This window comes from Rana temporaria, chromosome 9 (assembly GCF_905171775.1).
Source record: "Rana temporaria chromosome 9, aRanTem1.1, whole genome shotgun sequence".
NCBI classification, from domain to species: Eukaryota; Metazoa; Chordata; class Amphibia; order Anura; family Ranidae; genus Rana; species Rana temporaria.
The window spans coordinates 39886815-39906674 of record NC_053497.1 but is presented as its reverse complement, the minus strand read 5'-3'; the positions used below and the strand labels follow the sequence as shown (position 1 = coordinate 39906674).

The window sequence follows — 19860 nt, the reverse complement described above, 5'->3', positions numbered from 1 at the left end:
CCTGCACCTTTGCAGCTGCTTGAGATGGTGTCAGAGCCATCACCTCCTCCTCAATTCCCTTTTCCACTGAGTCATCTTCTAATCCACCCTTCCTGTTAAAAAAGCTATTCTATGGCTCAAGCTAAAATATGTCACACATTGCTTTAGCCAGTTTGTCTAGGGGACAGGAACTACACAGGGAAAGAGATTCTTTTATCTCCGCAGGGGCAAGTCCAAAGGTGATTAACCACATGGCAGCATGTGCCAGGAATGGTGGTGTGAAAAAACTGCACCAACCTGCTGTCTGCCCTCCAGCAGGGAAAGTTGAAACACGTACAAACGTTGCCGAACAGGGGCATTTGGGTCATCACTATATTGTACTATTTAGCTATTGTACTCGTGGAGATGTCTAGGAGAGGACCTCTTGTGAGTGATACTTTATAAATATTGTGTATTTCTGTGTTGAATATCCTCTACTGACCTATGAACTGATACAATATATAAGGCACTGGGAAATGTCTGGACCAAAGCTGTACCTTGTTGGAGTTTTGTCATTATGTTAAAGTGGTAATAAACCGCACCAATTTTTTTGAACCCAGCAAGGTAATGTTAAACTGTCGCATACTAGCACATTATGTTAAACTGTCACTGCTGCAAGCACTTCCATCTTCACCTGGTCTTCCTTCCAAGTCCACGGACTCCGGCTGTGTAACAAGCCAAAGCTGCGATGAAGTCACCGTTTATGGCACATGACGCTAAAGGAATGACCCGGGTGGCCATTTCTTCAGAGGAAATGGGCCAGTGACATCACAGTACAGTAAATATTTTGTTTAACGGTGCACGTTTAGGACATATTTACAGTACCTACCTATAGGTAAGCCTTATTATAATGTTACCTATAGGTAAAAGTCAGAGATGGGAGTTTACTCCCATGTTAATAAGCTTGATATAAAAAAAAAATTTTGATCGCATGAACATGAAGTTAACTATGAGCTGATCAACACATTAATGAAAAGACACCTTGTAGTCTACAGAAGTCACACACAAAAAAAACAAAATTTAATGCTCTCTTTTATTTCTTTATATGCCATAAAGCCACAGAAAGGTACACATGTATTAAAATAATTAACAAAATGTATATCTATTTTAAATCACAATTTAAGTTTTACTGTTAAAACTGACCATTACTTTGCCATACCTCCCAACTGTCCCTGATTTTGAGGGACTGTCCCTGAATAGGAGCAATGTGCCTCTGTCCCTCATTCCTCCTCATTTGTCCCTCATTTTGGCCTGATCTATATAGATGTGTATAAAATGCACTTTTTATCTATCAAAAGGTGTTTTCCAGTGCTAAACCTGGCATCTGATTTCTAAATATCTGCATTTGTAATTTCCAAAAGCCAATATAAAGGAATAGTAGTGGTAAAAAAGCACTCGTGGGTTTAACCAATCTTGTTTTTTTGTACAATTCTCCTTTAAGAGGGCGTGGCAAGGGGTGTGTCCTATGCCTGCATACTTTCGCTGATAGGTGTCCCTCATTCCAATCTCAAAAAAATGGGAGGTATGCTTTGCTATTATTTTCAGCAATTGCAACCAATGCAAACGGAAAATAATCACATATCTAACAACACGTACAGTAAATCATAGTTTGGGGAATTGAACCCTTTGTATTTGGAAAGGTATTTATTTCTAACTGATTCTGGTGGTTTCTCGTATGCTTGCTTAATTAGAACAATTGTTCTAAATCTTCTACATGATATTAACTTGCCAATTTTCTCGAACCCAAATTGGTAGTAGTTGCTATGAAACTGAAAACAGGTGGTCCCCAGGGAATGTAGTAGTCTATGGCCCAGATTCTCAAAGGAGATACGACGGCGTATCTCCAGATACGCCGTCGTATCTCTGAGTCTGAGCCGTTGTATCTATGCGCCCGATTCTTAGAATCAGTTACGCATAGATTAGTATTAGATCCGACCGGCGTAAGTCTCTTACGCCATCGGATCTTAACTGCATATTTACGCTGGCCGCTAGGGGCGTGTACGCTGATTTACGCATAGAAATATGTAAATCAGCTAGATACGCGAATTCACGAACGTAAGTGCCCGGCCGACGCAGTACAGATATGCCGTTTATGTTAGGCTTTTCCCAGCGTAAAGTTACCCCTGCTATATGAGGACTAGATGCGGCGTACCAATGTTAAGTATGCACGTCGTTCCCGCGCCGAATTTTGAAAATTTTACGTCGTTTGCATAAGTCGTTCGCGAATAGGGCTGGGCGTCATTTACGTTCACGTCGAAAGCATTGGCTTCTTGCGTGTTAATTTGGAGCATGCGCACTGGGATACTTTCACGGACGGCGCATGCGCCATTCGTTAAAAGCGTAATTTACGTGGGGTCACATAAAATTAACATAACACACGCCCACATCTACCACATTTGAATTAGGCGGGCTTACGCCGGCCTATTTACGCTATTCCGCCGCAACTTTCGTTTGAGAATACGGCACTTGCCTGTAAAAGTTGCGGAGGCATAACGTAAATAGGATACGTTACGCCCACACAAAGATACGCCATTCTACGTGAATCCGGGCCTGTGTATGTTTTCTAATAGCCTGGCGATCCTAATGACTAGTTGTGGGTTCTCCTTTGTGGTCCTGTTCGGAAAGGCTGGGTACTGTAATTCTTAATTAAAAAACAATGGGATGTAACCCAAAGCAATAACGCAAATTAACCAATCATAATCAATTTTATTAGTTTAGAGTAGTTAGAAGAATACAACATTATATCAATCTATAACAATCACATAATAAGGGTAAATGGTAAATTGCTTAATTGAGCATCTCATCATGATATCAGCCATATTTGATTAAAGTAATTTTTGTGCCAGAAATGCTAAAAGTTTATTTCTTTTTTGACATGAAAGTGACATAATAGGTGAACAGGAAGCCATCACTGTACATGTAGAGCTTGTGGTCATTTGGGTTGTAGGACAGACTATGCATTGTGTCCTTCATTTTCTCAATGTAGACACTCAGATGCGCTTCCTTGCCAGTTTTAGTGTCATACATGTAGAAAATCTCCTCCACATTTGTTCTGTGAATTCTAGTAGCATACAATACTCCACAGACCATGAAAGCATTGGAGACACCCGGCTTGTATAGTGAGGTAGACCAGGTTTGCCTCACATCCAATGTGTTAGCATCAAGTTTGCTAATAAGAATGTTCCCACCCTTTTGTTCAGTAGCATAAATGACCCAAAGACCCTCTTCATCGGCCGCAAGATCAATGTCTTGCCAAGGTGTGGATGCATAGGAGAAGCGGTTGTTGTAAGTTGCATCCCTTAATGGTAATCGTTCTATTACATCTGTTTTCATGTTGTATTTGCAGAGATTATTGGAATTGTGGCAATTATAATACATTATGTTGTTGTACATAATCATTCCACCACCTTGCCCATAATTGCTAAGGCTTTTTGTTACAGCTTGTTTGTAGAGCAGGAGATCATTATAAGAAGCATAAGTGAAGACTACATTCATTGAGCGTTCATCGGTCATTAGTGGAGCAGCCCAAAAAGTATTCTGATCAGCTCCTAATAATGAGTCTTTTCCCCATCCTCCCCATTTGTAGCTTGCACCATATATATTCTGCTGTACTAGATAAGGCTTGCTGATATTTACGATGTGTCCATGGTCACAAGTACCTATGCAACATAAAAAGGAATTAGAAAAAATAGAAAAGTAATTTTCTAATATCTGCCTGGGAGTAAATTTCAGTGTTAATTCCAAAAAGTGCATACAGTGGGGTATGCCTGTATGTAAAAACAGAAATCTTATCCATTAGTCGTACCAGTTGGCAAGCAAGTGAAGATCATCTTACTACATTCTGCAACTTGACAGTTCACTGACTATGCTATGTGACACCAAGATATTTCAGGAAAACTATTGGTGAAATCACTCTATTTAAGTTACCAGGTCCAAACACTTTTAGAGAAAGTGCAATAATACTTTTGGCTTATCCCACAACCTAAATGAACCCCCTTTCCTGTTCCAGATGCATACTTACCTAAATTAGGCAGCTGCAGCCCACAGGAATCAAAGGAGCCTCCATCCAATACCTTTTTCCCCTGGTTACCTAGGCCAGTCAATCCCTATAGACTTCTCCTGGGCTGTCTCCTGATACAAGAGACAGCTACATTTGAATTTTATCACATGCAAACTTGTAAAAACACCACCATTCTACTAATATGTGTCTGCAAAAAACACATTTGATTTCATCATAAAGTGTCAGGAAACCTTAAAGTGGTTCTAAAGTCAAAATGTTTTTTTTTTACCTTAATGCATTAACTACATTAAAGTTAAAAAAAAAAAACTTTCACTTGCTGTTTGCCCCCCCCCCCCCCCAGCCAATACTTACCTGAGCCCTCTCTCAATCCAGTGCTGTGCCCATCTGCAGCAGTGATGGTCTCTCACTGCCCTATCAGGACAGATTCATAGCACCCGGAGCCATTGGCTCCGGCTGCTGTCAAGCAAATCCAGTGTAGAGGGAGCGTGACCAAGCCATGCTGTGTGTATCTACTTTATGGATGAGCACAGCCTGCTTGGGAGCGCACCCACATGTGTGCCCTTGAAGCAGAGAGATTTTTGACTGAGGTACAGCCATATTATTCTACGGTCACGACACCGATGTTTCTGTAGCTTACTAAAGCATTAATTATTACACTGAAGTATTATAAAGCACTAGATACAGTAAGTTACTTGTATGGAATATTGGTGCTGCGCTGCTGGAGTGATTGCATAATACTGTATGAATGTTATGTAAAATAAAGTGGAAAAAAAGCTAAGTAGTGCTGGTGTATAAAGGTGCAAATAACGGTGATCAAATACTGTGCAACTCCACAAATAAATATCTGAAACAACTTAAGAATACATATACCGTATATACTTGAGTATAAGCCGAGTTTTGCAGCACATTTTTTTGTGCTGAAAATGCCCCCCTCGGCTTATACTCGAGTCACCTTTTCGTGCCTGATCTCTCGTCTAGTCATGGACACAGTAAGGCATGGGCACAGTGAGGCATCGGCACAGTAAGGCATGCAGATGGACACAGTGAGGCATGGGCACAGTGAGGCATGGGCACAGTGAGGCATGCACATGGACACAGTGAGGCATGCAGATGGACACCCTAGGCTTATACTTGAGACAATAAGTTTTCCCATTTTTTTGTGGTAAAATTAGGTGTCTCGGCTTATATCCGTGTCGGCTTATACTCGAGTATATATGGTAATCACATAACCAATAACACTTTGCAGCGCTGATGAATAATGGTGCAAAAGAGCAATCAAAGATTGTGCAAATCCGCAAATAAATATATAAAAACGATGTGGAAAAAACGGGCATGCTCAGAAGCAAGTTATGAGAAGGGAAATTTGCATAATCAGCCCAAAGGGTGGCGCCATTCTAATGGAACTTCCCCTTTATAGTGCCGTTGTACGTGTTGTACGTCACCGCGCTTTGCTAGAGCATTTTTTTTCATGATCGTGTGTATGCAAGGCAGGCTTGACAAGAATCACGTAGAGAAAAACTTTGTTTTTTTCCATGACATGAAAAATGGACACGGCTTAAGAGGCATGCTATTGGCTTGATTAACCAAAAAATGTACTCCTTTCTTATTTAGATTTACTTTGTTATGGGGACAAACTTCCCCAGATATCACAACTAAGCTCTACCCAATTTTCATTCCACCATCCAGTAAGACCACTTAAAGGAGTTATAAAGGCAAAAGTTTTTTTTATCTTAATGCATTCTATGCATTAATATAAAACACCTTTTGTGTTTAGCAGGCTCCCCAGCACCCCCTAATACTCTCCCTGAGCCCCTTCTATATCCAGCGATGTCCACGATTCCCTCGGCCATCTGGGACTGTCCTCCTGATTTGCTAACCGATTTTGATTGACAGCCGCAGGAGCCAAAGCCAAAAAGGGGAGAGAGGGGTCAGAGCTCTGTGTCTGAATGGCAGGGTCGCCATCAGGAATTTTGGGGCCCCTTACACAGCTTCAGGCATGGGCCCCCAGTTTGAGAAGCGGGGAGGGGTGCCACTGCGAATTGAGAAACGGAGGGCGCCCACGAATTGAGAAGCGGGGTGGCGCGCAAAAAAAAGAAAAGAAAAGGGGATTGCCATCCGGGCCCCTTACTGGTATACTGATGGAAAAAAAAAGATTAAAAAAAAGGGGGTTGCCATCCGGGCACCTGGGGACCTTCGAGCCCCTTACAGGTATACTGACGAAAAAAAAATGTGAAAAAAAAATAGGGGGTTGCCACACAGACCCCTGGGGACCTCAGGGCCCCTTACAGGTGTACTGCCTGTACCCCCCTGATGGCGGCCCTGCTGAATGGATACACAGAGCCCTGACTCGGCTTGGGTGCCCCCCTAGCAAGCTGCTGGTCTATGGGGGCACTTGTCGGGAGGGACGGGCAAGGAACAGCAAAGAGGGACCTGAGAAGAGGAGGATCCGGGCTGCTCTGTGCAAAACCACTGCAACAGGGCAGGTAAGTATAACATCTTGGTTATTTAAAAAAAATTCAAAGCAAGACTTTACAATCACTTTAAAGTGGTTGTAACCCTAAAAAATAAAAATAAATCAGAGATCCTGTTCCTTTATAGCAGATTAAACACAGCATAGTGCCTGTGCTGTCTAATCTGCCCCTTTCTAAGCTGTAAAAAAACCTGGTTGATCCTGCCTGTTCCTGTGTCTGCGTGCTGACCACAATGGTAATCATGGCTGCTGATTCCTGATTATCGTGGTCCGTTTACGTGCCTCCATCATCCCGCTGCTCTCCTCTATGTGTGTGTCTCTCCCCCTCTCAGCCCCCCCCCCCCTGCCGCTATTAGTAGCTGGCAGTAAAAGTAAAGAACAATTACAGCCAGCTCCTCTGGTATAGAAATCTCTCTTACACTATGTAAATGTTTTTGTAAAACGAAGCCTGCAAATAACTTAGGGCCAGATTCACGTAGGTGAGCGGCGGCGTAACGTATCGTAGATACATTACACCGCCGCAAGTTTTCATTGCAAGTGCCTGATTCACCAAGCACTTGCGATGAAAACCTACGCCGGCGGCCTCCGGCGCAAGGCGGGCCAATTCAAATGGGCGTGTGCCATTTAAATTAGGCGCGCTCCCGCGCTGGACCTACTGCGCATGCTCAGTTTCGTAATTCCCGTCGTGCTTTGCGCGTCGGACGTCATTTTTTCGAACGGCGACGCGCGTAGCGTAATTCCGTATTCCCGGACGGCTTATGCAAACGACGTTCATTTTTAAATTTCGACGCGGGAACGACGGCCATACTTTATACAGCAATATGATTGCTGTGTAAAGTTAAGGCACCAAAAACGACGACTAACTTTGCGACGGGAAACTAGACTAGCGGCGACGTAGCGAACGCGAAAATCCGTCGTGAATCGCCGTAACTCCTAATTTGCATACCCGACGCTGGTTTACGACACTAACTCCCCCCAGCGGCGGCCACGGTACTGCATCCTAAGATCCGACAGTGTAAAACAATTACACCTGTCGGATCTTAGGGATATCTATGCGTAACTGATTCTATGAATCAGTCGCATAGATACTCTGAGAGATACGACGGAGTATCTGAGATACTCCGTCGTATCTCTGCTGTGAATCTGGCCCTTATTTTTTATCTTTTCTAGCTGGTCACAGTGGTCACGTGACCTCCCGGCTGACGTCAGAGGGGGATATCGGCCTCTCGCTTTGTAGCACGTAGTTTGGAGGAGGAGAGAGGCCGGGGGTCACGTGACCGGTCACAAAAGATCAAAGATAAGGTATTTACAGGCATCATTAAAAAAAAATCAATTACACAGTGAGAGATTAATAGAACAGAGGAGCTGGCAGTAATCCTTCTTTACCTTTACAACCATTTTAAGTGACTACTAAGGGAATTGCTTTGGACAGTGGCATGGCAAGTCTCAGGGCATAGCCAAGTCAGAGTTTTACCTAGTCACTGTCATACTGTGTGATAAAGCTAATGTATGGAGGTGTTTACCATGCAAGAGCATGAAAAACGGGACTGATACCAGTTTACACTTGCACTCACATACCACTAACTAACCTACTACTCTGTATGTTTTTGGAATGTTGAAGAAATCAAGATATAAAAATACATAGGATTCATAAATAGATATTTTGGGGAAACTATTTTGCCCTGTACACACGATCGGTTCGTCCGATGAAAACGGTCCGATGGACCGTTTTCATCGGACGAACCGATCGTGTGTGGGCCCCATCGTTTTTTTTCCCATCGGTAAAAAAACTTAGAACCGGTTTTAAAATTATCTGATGGTTAAAAAACCGATAGAAAAAAACGATCGTCTGTGGGGAAATCCATCGGTCAAAAATCCATGCATGCTCAGAATCAAGTCGACGCATACTCAGAAGCATTGAACTTCATTTTTCTCTGCACGTCGTCGTGTTTTACGTCACCGCGTTGGACACGATCAGATTTTTAACTGATGGTGTGTAGCTAAGACTGATGAAAGTCAGCTTCATCGGATAACTGATGAAAAAATCCATCGGTCCATTTTCATCGGATGAACCGATCGTGTGTACAGGGCATTACAGGTATATTTTGAACAATGACATGCAATGACTCCTGTAACCTACCATAGGTTGGTGGAGGAAGGGAAGGATAGTCTGGTTTTGTATTGTTCTCACAATCCTCAAGGCGTTTTTTCAGACTTTCAATCTCCCGTCTGATCACCAGCACATTGTTCTTATCATAGATCTCCAGCTGATTCACCATGATGGAAATGTTATGGATCTAAAACACAAAGGCTGATTGTTTATATCTCAATTGATTAACTTTCCTAAAAATGTACTGTATACTTACTTTGGGTTGCATGGTTTTAAAATTAGTTTTATCTGTATTTTTCTAAGTATGCTATTAATATAAAATGTCATAGCAAAAATATGTCTATAGAGCAACAAATATTCTACCGTCAACAACTCCAGAATAGTGAGACTAATTAAACAGATGTTTCTTTTTCTGATCCCTAAAGTTTCAACGCCAACAGTTTTTTTTGCCACTGTTCCCTCTTCTTCTCCATGCATTATAATATATATATACTAACATACAAGTTTATAGAATATGCAGCTAATAGACATGCTCTGAGGTGAGCAGATCATAACCCCACATGTCTATGGCCACCTTTAATTCCTTAACCACTTCAGCCCTGGAAGGTTTCACGCCCTTCATGACCAGGCCATTTTTTGCAGTGCATTGCTTTAACTGGTGCAACATTGTACCCAAACAAAATGTATGTGCCCAAAAGGGGGAGTATAGCCACATATAAAAGGGAGTCATTGTTTTAATAACGTACCACCTTTTTCCTTCTTCCTCCCCTTCCCTTCCACCATCCCTTACCCACCCGACCCTAACTTCATATATATGGTTTTTAATCGACTATATATCCTTTACCTAGAGATTGCGCATTATCCCCCATGTCCGCCGCGGGGGGAATCTTGTGGGTGGCCTGCCTCTGCACCTGTTTTATTACTCACTGGGTAAGCTACCAATACTTCTGTCTATTTATTTTCTAAATTATGCTGAACTGTATTTTACTACTTTACACTGTTATGTATTTTATAGATTGGCTCTCCTGAAGAAGCGGTACACCCGCGAAACTAGTAGAGACTTCGTCCAATCTTTGATTTGTATGATTGTTGCTTTTTTTATCTGTAATAAATTGTATTTTAAATACTTCTATTGTTCTTTATCAGTACCGAGATAGTCCACTAACATTTAGGTGGGCAAGTCTAGCTTCAGCAACTATTCTTTTGCCCCTACCCTCCCTTCTTTCTATAAAATGTATGTGCCCTTTTCTCACAAATAGAGATTTCTTTTGGTGGTATTTGCGCAACAAAAAAAGACCAACAGTTTTAAATATATATATATATATATATATATATTTTTTTTTTTTTACTTTCTGCTATAAAACACATCCAATAATAATAAAAAAAAAAAAAAACGTCTTCATTTATTTAGGTCAATATGTATTCTGCCTATTTTTTGTACTTGCATGGATGTTCTATTCCATGCAATAGGTTTATCAATGTTAAAATTGTACTATTATACTAATGTCTAAATATGTTCATTTTATAGACGTATGTAAGCTTTAGATGACATTCAGCCTATGAAGAAGGACCTAGGTGCCTGAAACATGTCAGGCGTAATCTTCTACAGCTACGTGCAATAGCCCTTCATACCAGAGGGCATTCATGCCTGTATTTTTGTACTGCAATTGATTTTACTTTTTTCTACTGTATAGATTATCAAATGTTTCCAATAAACAATACTTTTTAAATACTCACCTGGTCTGTCCTAAAAATCCTGAGGGGTTATGCTGTGCCCATGAGCACTAGGTTTGTTTTTTTGTTTGTTGGATTGGGCAGACCAGGCCATACACACACTATCAATCTTCTATCTTTTAGTACATGTTACTGTATAAATGACACGAGAAGGGGTTAACACCAGGGGTGATCAAAGGGTTAAGTGTGCTCCTAGGGAGAGATTTCTAACTGTGTGTGGAATGGACTGACTGGAGGAAGAGAGACGTCTGTGTTCCTGATTAGCAGTAACGCAAGATCTCTCTCTTCCTCGCTGACCGAACGACGGTTTGCCTTGTTTACATAGGCAGACCGCCATTCTGCCTCTCCAGTTAGCGATCTGCGGGTCCTGGTAGCCATCGCGTCCGCCGGACCCGCTGACTGGCTTCTGCAGTGTCCAATCACAAGCGCAAGTGCCCCAGACCTCGATGTGAAAATAGCCTACAGGTACTCACTTTTGTTGCAAGCGTTGTTGTCATATGAAAAGATAATAAAATATTTACAAAAATGTGAGGAGTGTACTCACTTTTGTGAGATACTGTATATATATATATATATATATATATATATATATATATATATATATATATATTTTTTTTTTTTTTTATTAAAATTAATCAGATTTAGGTATGCTGCTGTAGTAAGCCAAGGCATTTGTATGGGAAGTAAATCAGTTACATAGCCAAATATGTTTCAACAAAATGGCGGTCGTCTGCAAACAGACACCAACTTCCTGTTGCATATACTGTATGTGAAGGAAATGGATAGGAGATGGCTTCAGCTCCTGTTCTCCACTTGTGAAGAACTCCTCAGATAAGTTTTGTCCTTATCAGGACTTACTTGTAGAGACCTCTACGATTAAGCCCCAGAAAAGGGTGAAACTCGTCTGAGGAGTTCTCAATAATGCAGAACAGGAGCTGAAGCCATCTTTTATCCATTTCGCTCACATTTTTACAACAGAGTTGATGTCTATGTGCAGATGGCCGCCATTTTGTTGAAGTCTCCTGGAGCCTGTCTTGCACCAGTCTATCCACATGCTGATCCAACTGATATAGGTGTGGGGGGTATCTGAGCAGTACTATTTTTATTGTTATAGCCAAATATGTGCTGCTGAATTTTTTTGTATCTTCCGTCCCAGAATTTTCAGAACTCGGAAATTTGCCCCATATTCATTGTCAGGTAAATAAAAGTCCCTAGCATGTCATTTTGAGAATGCGACCTGAGCAGTTCGATTTTGTGTCAAAGTCCTAATATTTGACCCTTTCCTCAAAGCTCTCTATTTTTTCATGTGTGTTGCCGTTGATTTAGAAAGATGTCTATCACAAAAGTAATAGTAACAGTTCTTGTCTCACCTCTTTGTACAGGGTATCTATTATGACATTGGAACCATTAAATGACACTTTCAGCTGCAGTATGAGAGACTCCATCTCTTTGATCTCCAACTTGATGAGCTCAAACTCCAGCTCGGTGTAGGAGACACCTCCACTCTCCATGATCTCCACACGTTTCGTCAGGTTCTTCATCTGTGCTACATACCTTGTCAGTGTGCTCTGATAGATGTAGATCTGTACAGAGATATCAAATGTGTAGTTAATACTGCTAGTATATATTGCTGAAAACAGAAGTCCTAAAATATAGACATCTTATTTTAGATTTAGTGCATTTTCATGATCCATTATTGATAAAAATCTGCAATTTTATCTACAGCCATTTAAGTGATTTTGAACATGGCATGGTTGTTGGCACCAGGCACGCTGGTCTGAGTATTTCAAAAAATGCTGATCTACTGAGATTTACAAGCACAACCATCTCGTTTTACAGAGAATGGTTTAAAAAAGAGAAAATATCCAGTGAGCGGGTGTTGTGTGGACGAAAATGCATTGTTGATGTCAGAGGTCAGAGGAGAATGGACAGACTGGCTTGAGATGATAAAAAGGCAACAGTAACTCAAATAACCACTCGCTACAACCAAGGAATACCATCTCTGAATGCACAAGAAATCAAACCTTGAAACAGATGAGATACAGCGGCAGAAGACCACACTGGGTGCTACACCTTTCAGCTAAGAACAGGAAACTGAGGCTTGAAAAAAAAAAAAAAACATACTTTTCTTTGTTTCTGTTTAAAAATGTTTGCAAATAAATAATCTTTCTTCATAAATTTAGGACAGAATGTATTCTGCTACATTTCTTTGAATACCCCATATCAGTATATATTATTCAGTCTGAATGCTGTATGAAAGCCTCCATACTCTGACTTTGACCAGCCCACTAACACCAATAGCAGAGATTATTTTGACACACACTCACACCAATGGCAGGATTTATGTTTGCATTCACTCAATTTATTTGTGATGTACACCAGTGTAGAACCCTAGTCTTAAATATGGGCTACCAGTATATTTAGCTATGCTAGGTTGTAGTTAACCTTGCTGATTTTTAGTCTTTTTGATTGTTTGAGTTTTTTTCTAAGCCTGATTTAGCTGTGGTTCCTCCCTTCTGTCAGTAGGTGGCACTGTTACCTTTGACATTAGCATGATGAGCTACAGTAAAGCTAGCTTATGAATAAGCATCCTTCTCTCAGCCAATCAGGAGTTTCATGGCCACTGAGCATGCTAGAAAATAGTATAAATATTTGGGGAGGTCAAGTGATCAGGGTCTTCCCACCCAGACCTCGGTCTGGTGTGGATGTGTGAGGAACAATTGTCATTCTGGGTAGGCCTGAAGCCTAAGAACTAGCTATGTGCTAGAGGCTCTGCCAGTGAGAGCCTGTTTGTTGTCTGGAGGCATTAGGAAAAGATGGTGACTTGAGATGAAGTATCAAAATTTACTCTGCCAAAGACTGGGGATCTGTGGAGAGCCTGGGAAACCGTCAAGACTACCACATCCAGAGAATTCCTGACCATTTTTTTTTAACATAAAATTAACTGGCATCCATTTTTCTACACAATCCACCACCCACCATGTCTAGCAAACTGCACTCTGTGTTGAAATGTCAGCCCTCCCTGTCTCTGGGGGTCGCCAGCACTTCTCTAGGGGTCAGGGGGGCGCCACACCAATGATGGGGTTTATTTTGCCCCCCACTGACTTCAGTTGCTGGCATTTTTAGATACTGTTTAAGAAGTTTAAATACTAATTGTTTTAGTACATAATAGGAGCTACAGTGATATTTGAGATTGTTGGTGCAAAATGTGCTAGTCGGTATGTTTTTCAAGTTTTTGTCAAAAAGTGATGGGAAGTAGGAAAGGTTAGTGACTGCTCAATGGCCAAAGAGAGAAAAGACTGGACCTGGAAAAAGCTGCAGAAAAGATGGCAGATGGAGGGATGAGAGATAGTACTAAACTGTCAAAGCTGGAAGAGGGTTTCCATAATGTGCAAGTATATGGTGTTTGACTGCACCTTATGGCAACAACAACCCTTGCAGATGGCTCTACTTTAGGTTTCAAGTGCTGAAATTGCAGTGATAGGCTTGAGGCCTTTTTTAATAGCTTTCTTTCAGTTCTTATGCCCCGAACACACGATCAGATTTTTCGTCGGAAAAACCTTGGATGGTTTTTCTGACTGAATTCCGCTCAAGCTTGGCTTGCATACACACAGTCACACAAAAGTTCTCTAAACTTTCGCCTGTCAAGAACGTGGTGACGTACAACACTACAACGTGCCGAGTAAATTAGGTTCAATGCTTCCGAGCACGCGTTGAAGTGATTCCAAGCATGCGTCGAAAATTGCTACAGATGATCGGATTCTCTGATAGGAATTTTTTCCATCTGAAAATTTGAGAACCAGCTCTCAATCTTTTGCTGGCGGAAATTCCAACAGCAAAAGTCCGATGGAGCATACACACGATCTGAATTTCCGTTCAAATGCTCACATCGGACTTTTCCGATCGTGTGTACGGGGCATTACTCATATATAGGAGTACCTATACCTTAGTGATTTCCTTCTCCACAGTGATTGTCAGGTTGTGGTTTGCTATCTCCAGCTTCTCAAAGCGGTCAACCGGGAAGGTGGTATCTGGAAGATTGACGGTGCAGTAACAGACTCCATTCTCATCCAGGAGTCCAGAGCCAGTTTCCGAGATAAAACTCTGCATCTTTAAAGAGACAAACATATACAAATAACACACCATTAGAGTCCATTCAAATATTTATATACTCATCATGTATTTTTAACAAGAAAACTCATCATGTATTTTTAAGTTATTAAAGATTATCGATTATTTGGAAAATAGTTATACACAATTAAAGAAACAACTGTGAAGTAAAAGGTACACAGAGGGATTTTAGAATTTAAGAGGAATTGTTTCTCTAAAATTGGGAAAGTCTGAATTTTAAAGAGGATCTTCCTTGTCAAACGGAAGGTCTGCTTTTTTCCCCCAACCCCCTGTCCTCCAACACAAATGGCTTGAAAAAGCCATTTTAAGTTTATGTATAAGTATATGGCATCTATGCTGCGTTTTCAAAGAAGTCAAAGTGCACGAAATGTCTTCCTGAACTGTGTGTAACTTTGGAAAATGCTCTACCCTTCCCAAAAAATATGTACCTTAGTCTCTGACTGGATCTTCCAGGAGGCGCAGGAGATGTCACTCTGTTATAATGTGTAACTTTTAAAAACTCTAAAATTATTTTTTTATACAATGCTTGGCAATTTTTTTAAAATGTTGCCCTCTTTTAATATGACATTATTATTATTCAGGATTCAGGTTAACAAGTTTAAAAGATAACCCCCGACTGATTACGATGTACAAGTAAAAGCATCTAGATTGGGCCAAAATGCCCTAAAGAATGATTTTTCAAAGGTTTTATGGACCATGATGTAATTGACTCTTTATGGACTAGATTGATGGACCTGTGGGAGGATCACTAATGAAGACAGGGCCCTAGTTTTAGTCAGGCACAACAAAGTAGGGGAGGGGTACTGCTGTGGGCTGCTATTATAAAGAAAAGCTTGTTTGACCTTTTTGGGTTAAAATTATGGAAAATTAATTCCCAAACCTACTATATACTGCTAGTTTCTGGAAGATACTTCCTTCAAGCAGTGGCACAGAAAGAACTTAGTAGCACTCAAGAAATCTATAATCTTTATGCAGCCAAGTACATCCATTCATAGCTAGATAGAAAATAACCCAACTAGGAGTACATTGCATTATCTGACTTAAACCCTGTAACGACACCCCGAGTATGAAAGGAGTTAAAGTCATTTAGGACATTCCTTTCCCGAACACAAAGGCAGCTACCGAACACTTCAATCAGCCGAACAAGAAACTAATACGAATAATTCTCCCCCAAGTACGAGACATGGCTCTGTGTTGGGTCAAGCAAGAATCTGACTTTATTAGCACCAGACTACAAGTCTTAAATACAGTAGTAGAGGAGGTGTATACCTCCTGCTCGTATTACTCTGAAAACACACCTGTGACCAGAAACCTAATTAACATGAGCCAATTAACTAATCCCTTTAAGCAGCCTGGTCATTGTTATGATAAATCAGGATTCCACTTCAGGTCAACCTTGTTGTCACCGAGCTTCACACAGTAGATGATACATTATCATAAGTAAAAAAAACGCAGGACATATTCTCACAATAGCAGGGGCTTCAGTAGGAGTCGTCCCAACTCCTACATTGTACAGAGGCCAATGTGATCAGCTCTTTCAATTAACATGTTGAGTTTAGAATCAAACAAACCAAGAATAGTCTTTACATATCTCCTGGGAGATATTGTGGATAAATATTACTGTCCCTGTTTAAGTAATCCAAGATATATTTTCTCATTCACCCTGAGCCCAAAAGTGGCTCCCGTCACTAACCCTATTCAGAATGTGCGGGCCCTTGTTGAACATGGCATTTATAATTAAGGAAGACAATGCATACATTTGGATAGAATTTGGAAAAGGAAAGTTAATTTTGAAAAGATCAAGAAACTTGCAGACTACATGGACAGGAGGCTTATGGCAGTTATCAAAAACAAGGGTGGCTATATTGGGTACTAAATATTTTTGAGTCCAAAAAATGTATGTGTTATATGTCACTTATTTGTTACACTTACTGCAAAGCCCAACGTGGAAAAACAAATAATGACATACACTACAGTATATGCTGCACTTTGTTAATAGCATTAACTCAGCAGGCTTTATTTTTCAGACTCCCCCGAATGATCCTGCAAGCAAGTCCAATATGTTTTAACTTCCTTTAACAGACCAATCTGTACAGCAAAACTGGCAGTTAGAGGGGTGAGACAACCCATTTAATGCTGACTGGGAGGCCTTACAATGATTGTCTTTTTATTCACTTAGTTAAAACTTTAATCCCAAATGAAAAAAATTCTATTTCTGTAATTGCTTAAAACGTTTTAGCTGGAGTTAAGTTTATTTTGTTAGTCACTTATTTAAAGTCCATCTAAATCGTCTATCTAACACAACCTTCTCTGTGGGTTGACAATTGCTATTCAAGGGTGGATATGGTGTTCCTCCAGAGATAGAATGGAGGACTGAGCATAGCCACCCTAGGGAATAAAGGAAGTTATTGGCTGGATCACATAATGAAAATAAAAACAGAAGCCTAAAAAAGGAAAACAAATGCAGCCATCACATCTAAGATTGATAAGTTGCAACACAATACATTTTCTTTCTGGGTTTATATAAGCTTTAAAGCGGGAGTTCACCCATAACATTTTTTTTACCCTTTAGATTGATGCTCATTTAGTCTAGGGGAATCGGCTAGTTGTTTTAAAATCGTAGCTGTACTTACCGTTTTAGAGAGCGATCTTCTCCGCCGCTTCCGGGTATGGTCTTCGGGACTGGGCGTTCCTATTTTGATTGACAGTCTTCCGACGGTCGCATCCATCGCGTCACGAGTAGCCGAAAGAAGCTGAACGTCGGTGCGGCTCTATACTGCGCCTGCGCACCGACGTTTGGCTACTTTCGGAAAATCGTGACGCAAAGGATGCGACCGTCGGAAGCCTGTCGGAAGACTGTCAATCAAAATAGGAATGCCCAGTCCCGCAGCCCATACCTGGAAGCAGCGGAGAAGATCGCTCTCTACAACGGTAAGTACAGCTTTGATTTTAAAAAAACTAGCCGATTCCCCCAAAGAAAATGAGCATGAATCTAAGGTTAAAAATTTTTATTTCCGGGTGAACCTCCACTTTAAGAATAAATAAACAAATGAATGAGGAAAATAAGTTGCCCAATAATTCTACACACTATTTGCCACCTAAGAATTCCATGCATTTATATTTTCGTTTTGCAAACATTGTACAGTATTTGTTCATATATAATAATTAAAAAAAAAAAAAAAAATGACAGTGGTGAGGGTCGCGGTGCGGAGAATAGTCTATGGGGACAGCTTTTGCCCCGGATCCCTGCATACTTAGATGGGCCTCTTTTAATCACCAACCATGTGAGTTTCTAAAGGTTGTACCTTCATTAAATGTAACCATATTGCTACAATAGGAGGCGCTTCTCTTCTCTTTTATACTCTGTAGCTCCTGCTGGATTTTGCTTCTAATCCCCTTGTGGAGGCTTCCATTTGTGGACGGACATTTAATGGTTACACAATCTATCACATTGCTATAATCTTTTTATATGGACTATAAACGGAAGGACTTATGAATAAATGGTTGTGGAACGAATCCTCTGAGTTTCCATTATTTCTTATGGGGAAACGTGCTTTGATATACGAGTGCTTTGAATTACAAGCATCATTCTGGAACGAAATATGCTCGCAATCCAAGGTTTTCCTGTACATTGTATTTTGAAGCTAAAGATGGAAATTTTGTTGCAGTAGAACCAAATGACAAATATCTATGTACCCTAACCTTTAAAGGTATCTCCTGAAAAAGAAAAAACACTTTAAAAAGCCACAAAGATCAATGCCACTAGCCACCGATATATCTACCATGTATATTAAAGCGGAGCTCCACCCTCAAATAAAACTCTACATCAGTAGTTTTAAAAAAATGTCATTAATCCACTAACAAATTTTTTTTTTTTACATGCCTTTAAACGGTTGTTGCTAGGCAGAATTGTTAATCTTCCTTCTTCCTGCACCGAGGTCCTTGTGCTTTCTAGCCTACACCGCACAGACTCCTGGGAAATGTAGTGTCATAATTTCCCAGGAGTCTGTGCGCTCCCAAGTGCCGAAAAAGTGCGTGATTTCGGTACAGGTGCTGTTTGCACATCTCGTCGGGAATAGTAAAAAAAATCTACTTTGCTTCAATTGCCCACACAGAGGATGGAAACAGCCAGATCGTACTGCACAGCAAAGGAGGCAAGTTTTTTATTAATTTACACATCGATGTGGTATGTTTAATGCAGTGTAATGGGATTTTTATCAGCATAACATTTAAATGGCCAAAAAAAAACAAAAAAAACGTGACTGGAACCCCGCTTTAATTGCAGTATGTGCTTTCCAATGAGGATAAAAAAAAAGAAATGTGCATTGTATCCCCCAGGAAACTTTTTCTGGAAACAGTAAAGAATTGCTTTAAATCAATGTTAAGACTTACCAAAGTGACAGCCTGAGTCTGCCAGATGGTGAGCAGAAGAATGAAGAAGGTGTACATGGTGCCTCTCTGAACGTTTGTACTGATGAGCTTCTGCTGTCCCATTATATATATCCTAAACACCACCCCATTACTTCTCATTGCTGTTCATTAATCAAATTGGGAAGTGATGACCTATAAAAGATAAAAAAATTATAAAAATGTATCAAGAGATGATGATAATCTGGACCATGTCATTCTGATAACTGTGCTGATCTTTAAGCGGAACTAAACTCTCTCAATCAACATTAAGGTGTTACTAAACCCAGGGTCCTGAATTCACTAGATTTGATCTCCCACAGTACACAGAACATAGGCAATTATTTTATTAAATACAAACTTCTAAATACCTTTTCTCATCAGCAGTAAATAGCAGTCCTGTGATTTCTATCAGTGTCCAGCCAAGCACTGGTTAAAGCTTGTAGGAGGAGTTTTCTCACTGCCCTATGAGACTGCAAGACCCCTGACCCTCTGTCTGGACAGTGCTGATTGGCCCTGGTCACATGCACTCTCCCAAGAAAAATCTCTAGCAAAACACCAAACTGAGCTTGTGCAGCCTGACTCCATAGGCTCTGTACAAGAATGGGGAGTATTGCCTCAAGTGTATAGATTAAAAATAGTACCTTTTCATCCCGATTATGCATAATAAAGAGGGGGTGAGTGGGGGGCGAGGGACCAGTAGCTGAAGTTGGACCCCGCGCCACCCACTCAATGGTTTGGGAGGGACTATCTCGGTACTGATGAAATTACATAAAACATAATGATGTAAAAAAGTTTATTAATGTATAAAAATTGCAAAACAAATAAAAACACTTCAATGATTGGTCAAACGTCGACTAGTTTCGCGGGGTTGCCGCTTCGTCAGGACTGCCAATCTATAGAGTAATGCAATAAAGATTTGTAACAAACATCAGCTATACAATAAACAAAGAATAAAAACATTAATAA

General features: G+C 40.6%; 1 protein-coding gene across 1 annotated transcript; it reads right to left on the bottom strand.

Moving 5' to 3' along the window:
* Positions 1 to 2521: 2521 nt before the first annotated feature.
* LOC120913369 (olfactomedin-4-like) lies at positions 2522 to 19113 on the bottom strand. The gene is made up of 5 exons (XM_040323249.1): positions 18877 to 19113; positions 14299 to 14463; positions 11724 to 11936; positions 8650 to 8806; positions 2522 to 3677 (listed from the first exon to the last, which is right to left on the bottom strand). Exons 1-5 carry the CDS (start codon positions 19012 to 19014, stop codon positions 2878 to 2880), a joined length of 1473 nt encoding a protein of 490 aa, XP_040179183.1. The 5' UTR covers positions 19015 to 19113; the 3' UTR covers positions 2522 to 2877.
* Positions 19114 to 19860: the final 747 nt, after the last annotated feature.

Coding starts and splice junctions, on each gene's coding strand:
- LOC120913369 (XM_040323249.1), bottom strand. CDS start 19,014: ATGAGAAGTAATGGGGTGGTGTTTAGGATATATATAATGGGACAGCAG. Junction 11,937..14,298: donor TGGAGAAGGAAATCACTAAG/GTATAGGTACTC, acceptor ATCTCTGTACAG/ATCTACATCTATCAGAGCAC. Junction 8,807..11,723: donor TAGATACCCTGTACAAAGAG/GTGAGACAAGAA, acceptor TTTGTGTTTTAG/ATCCATAACATTTCCATCAT.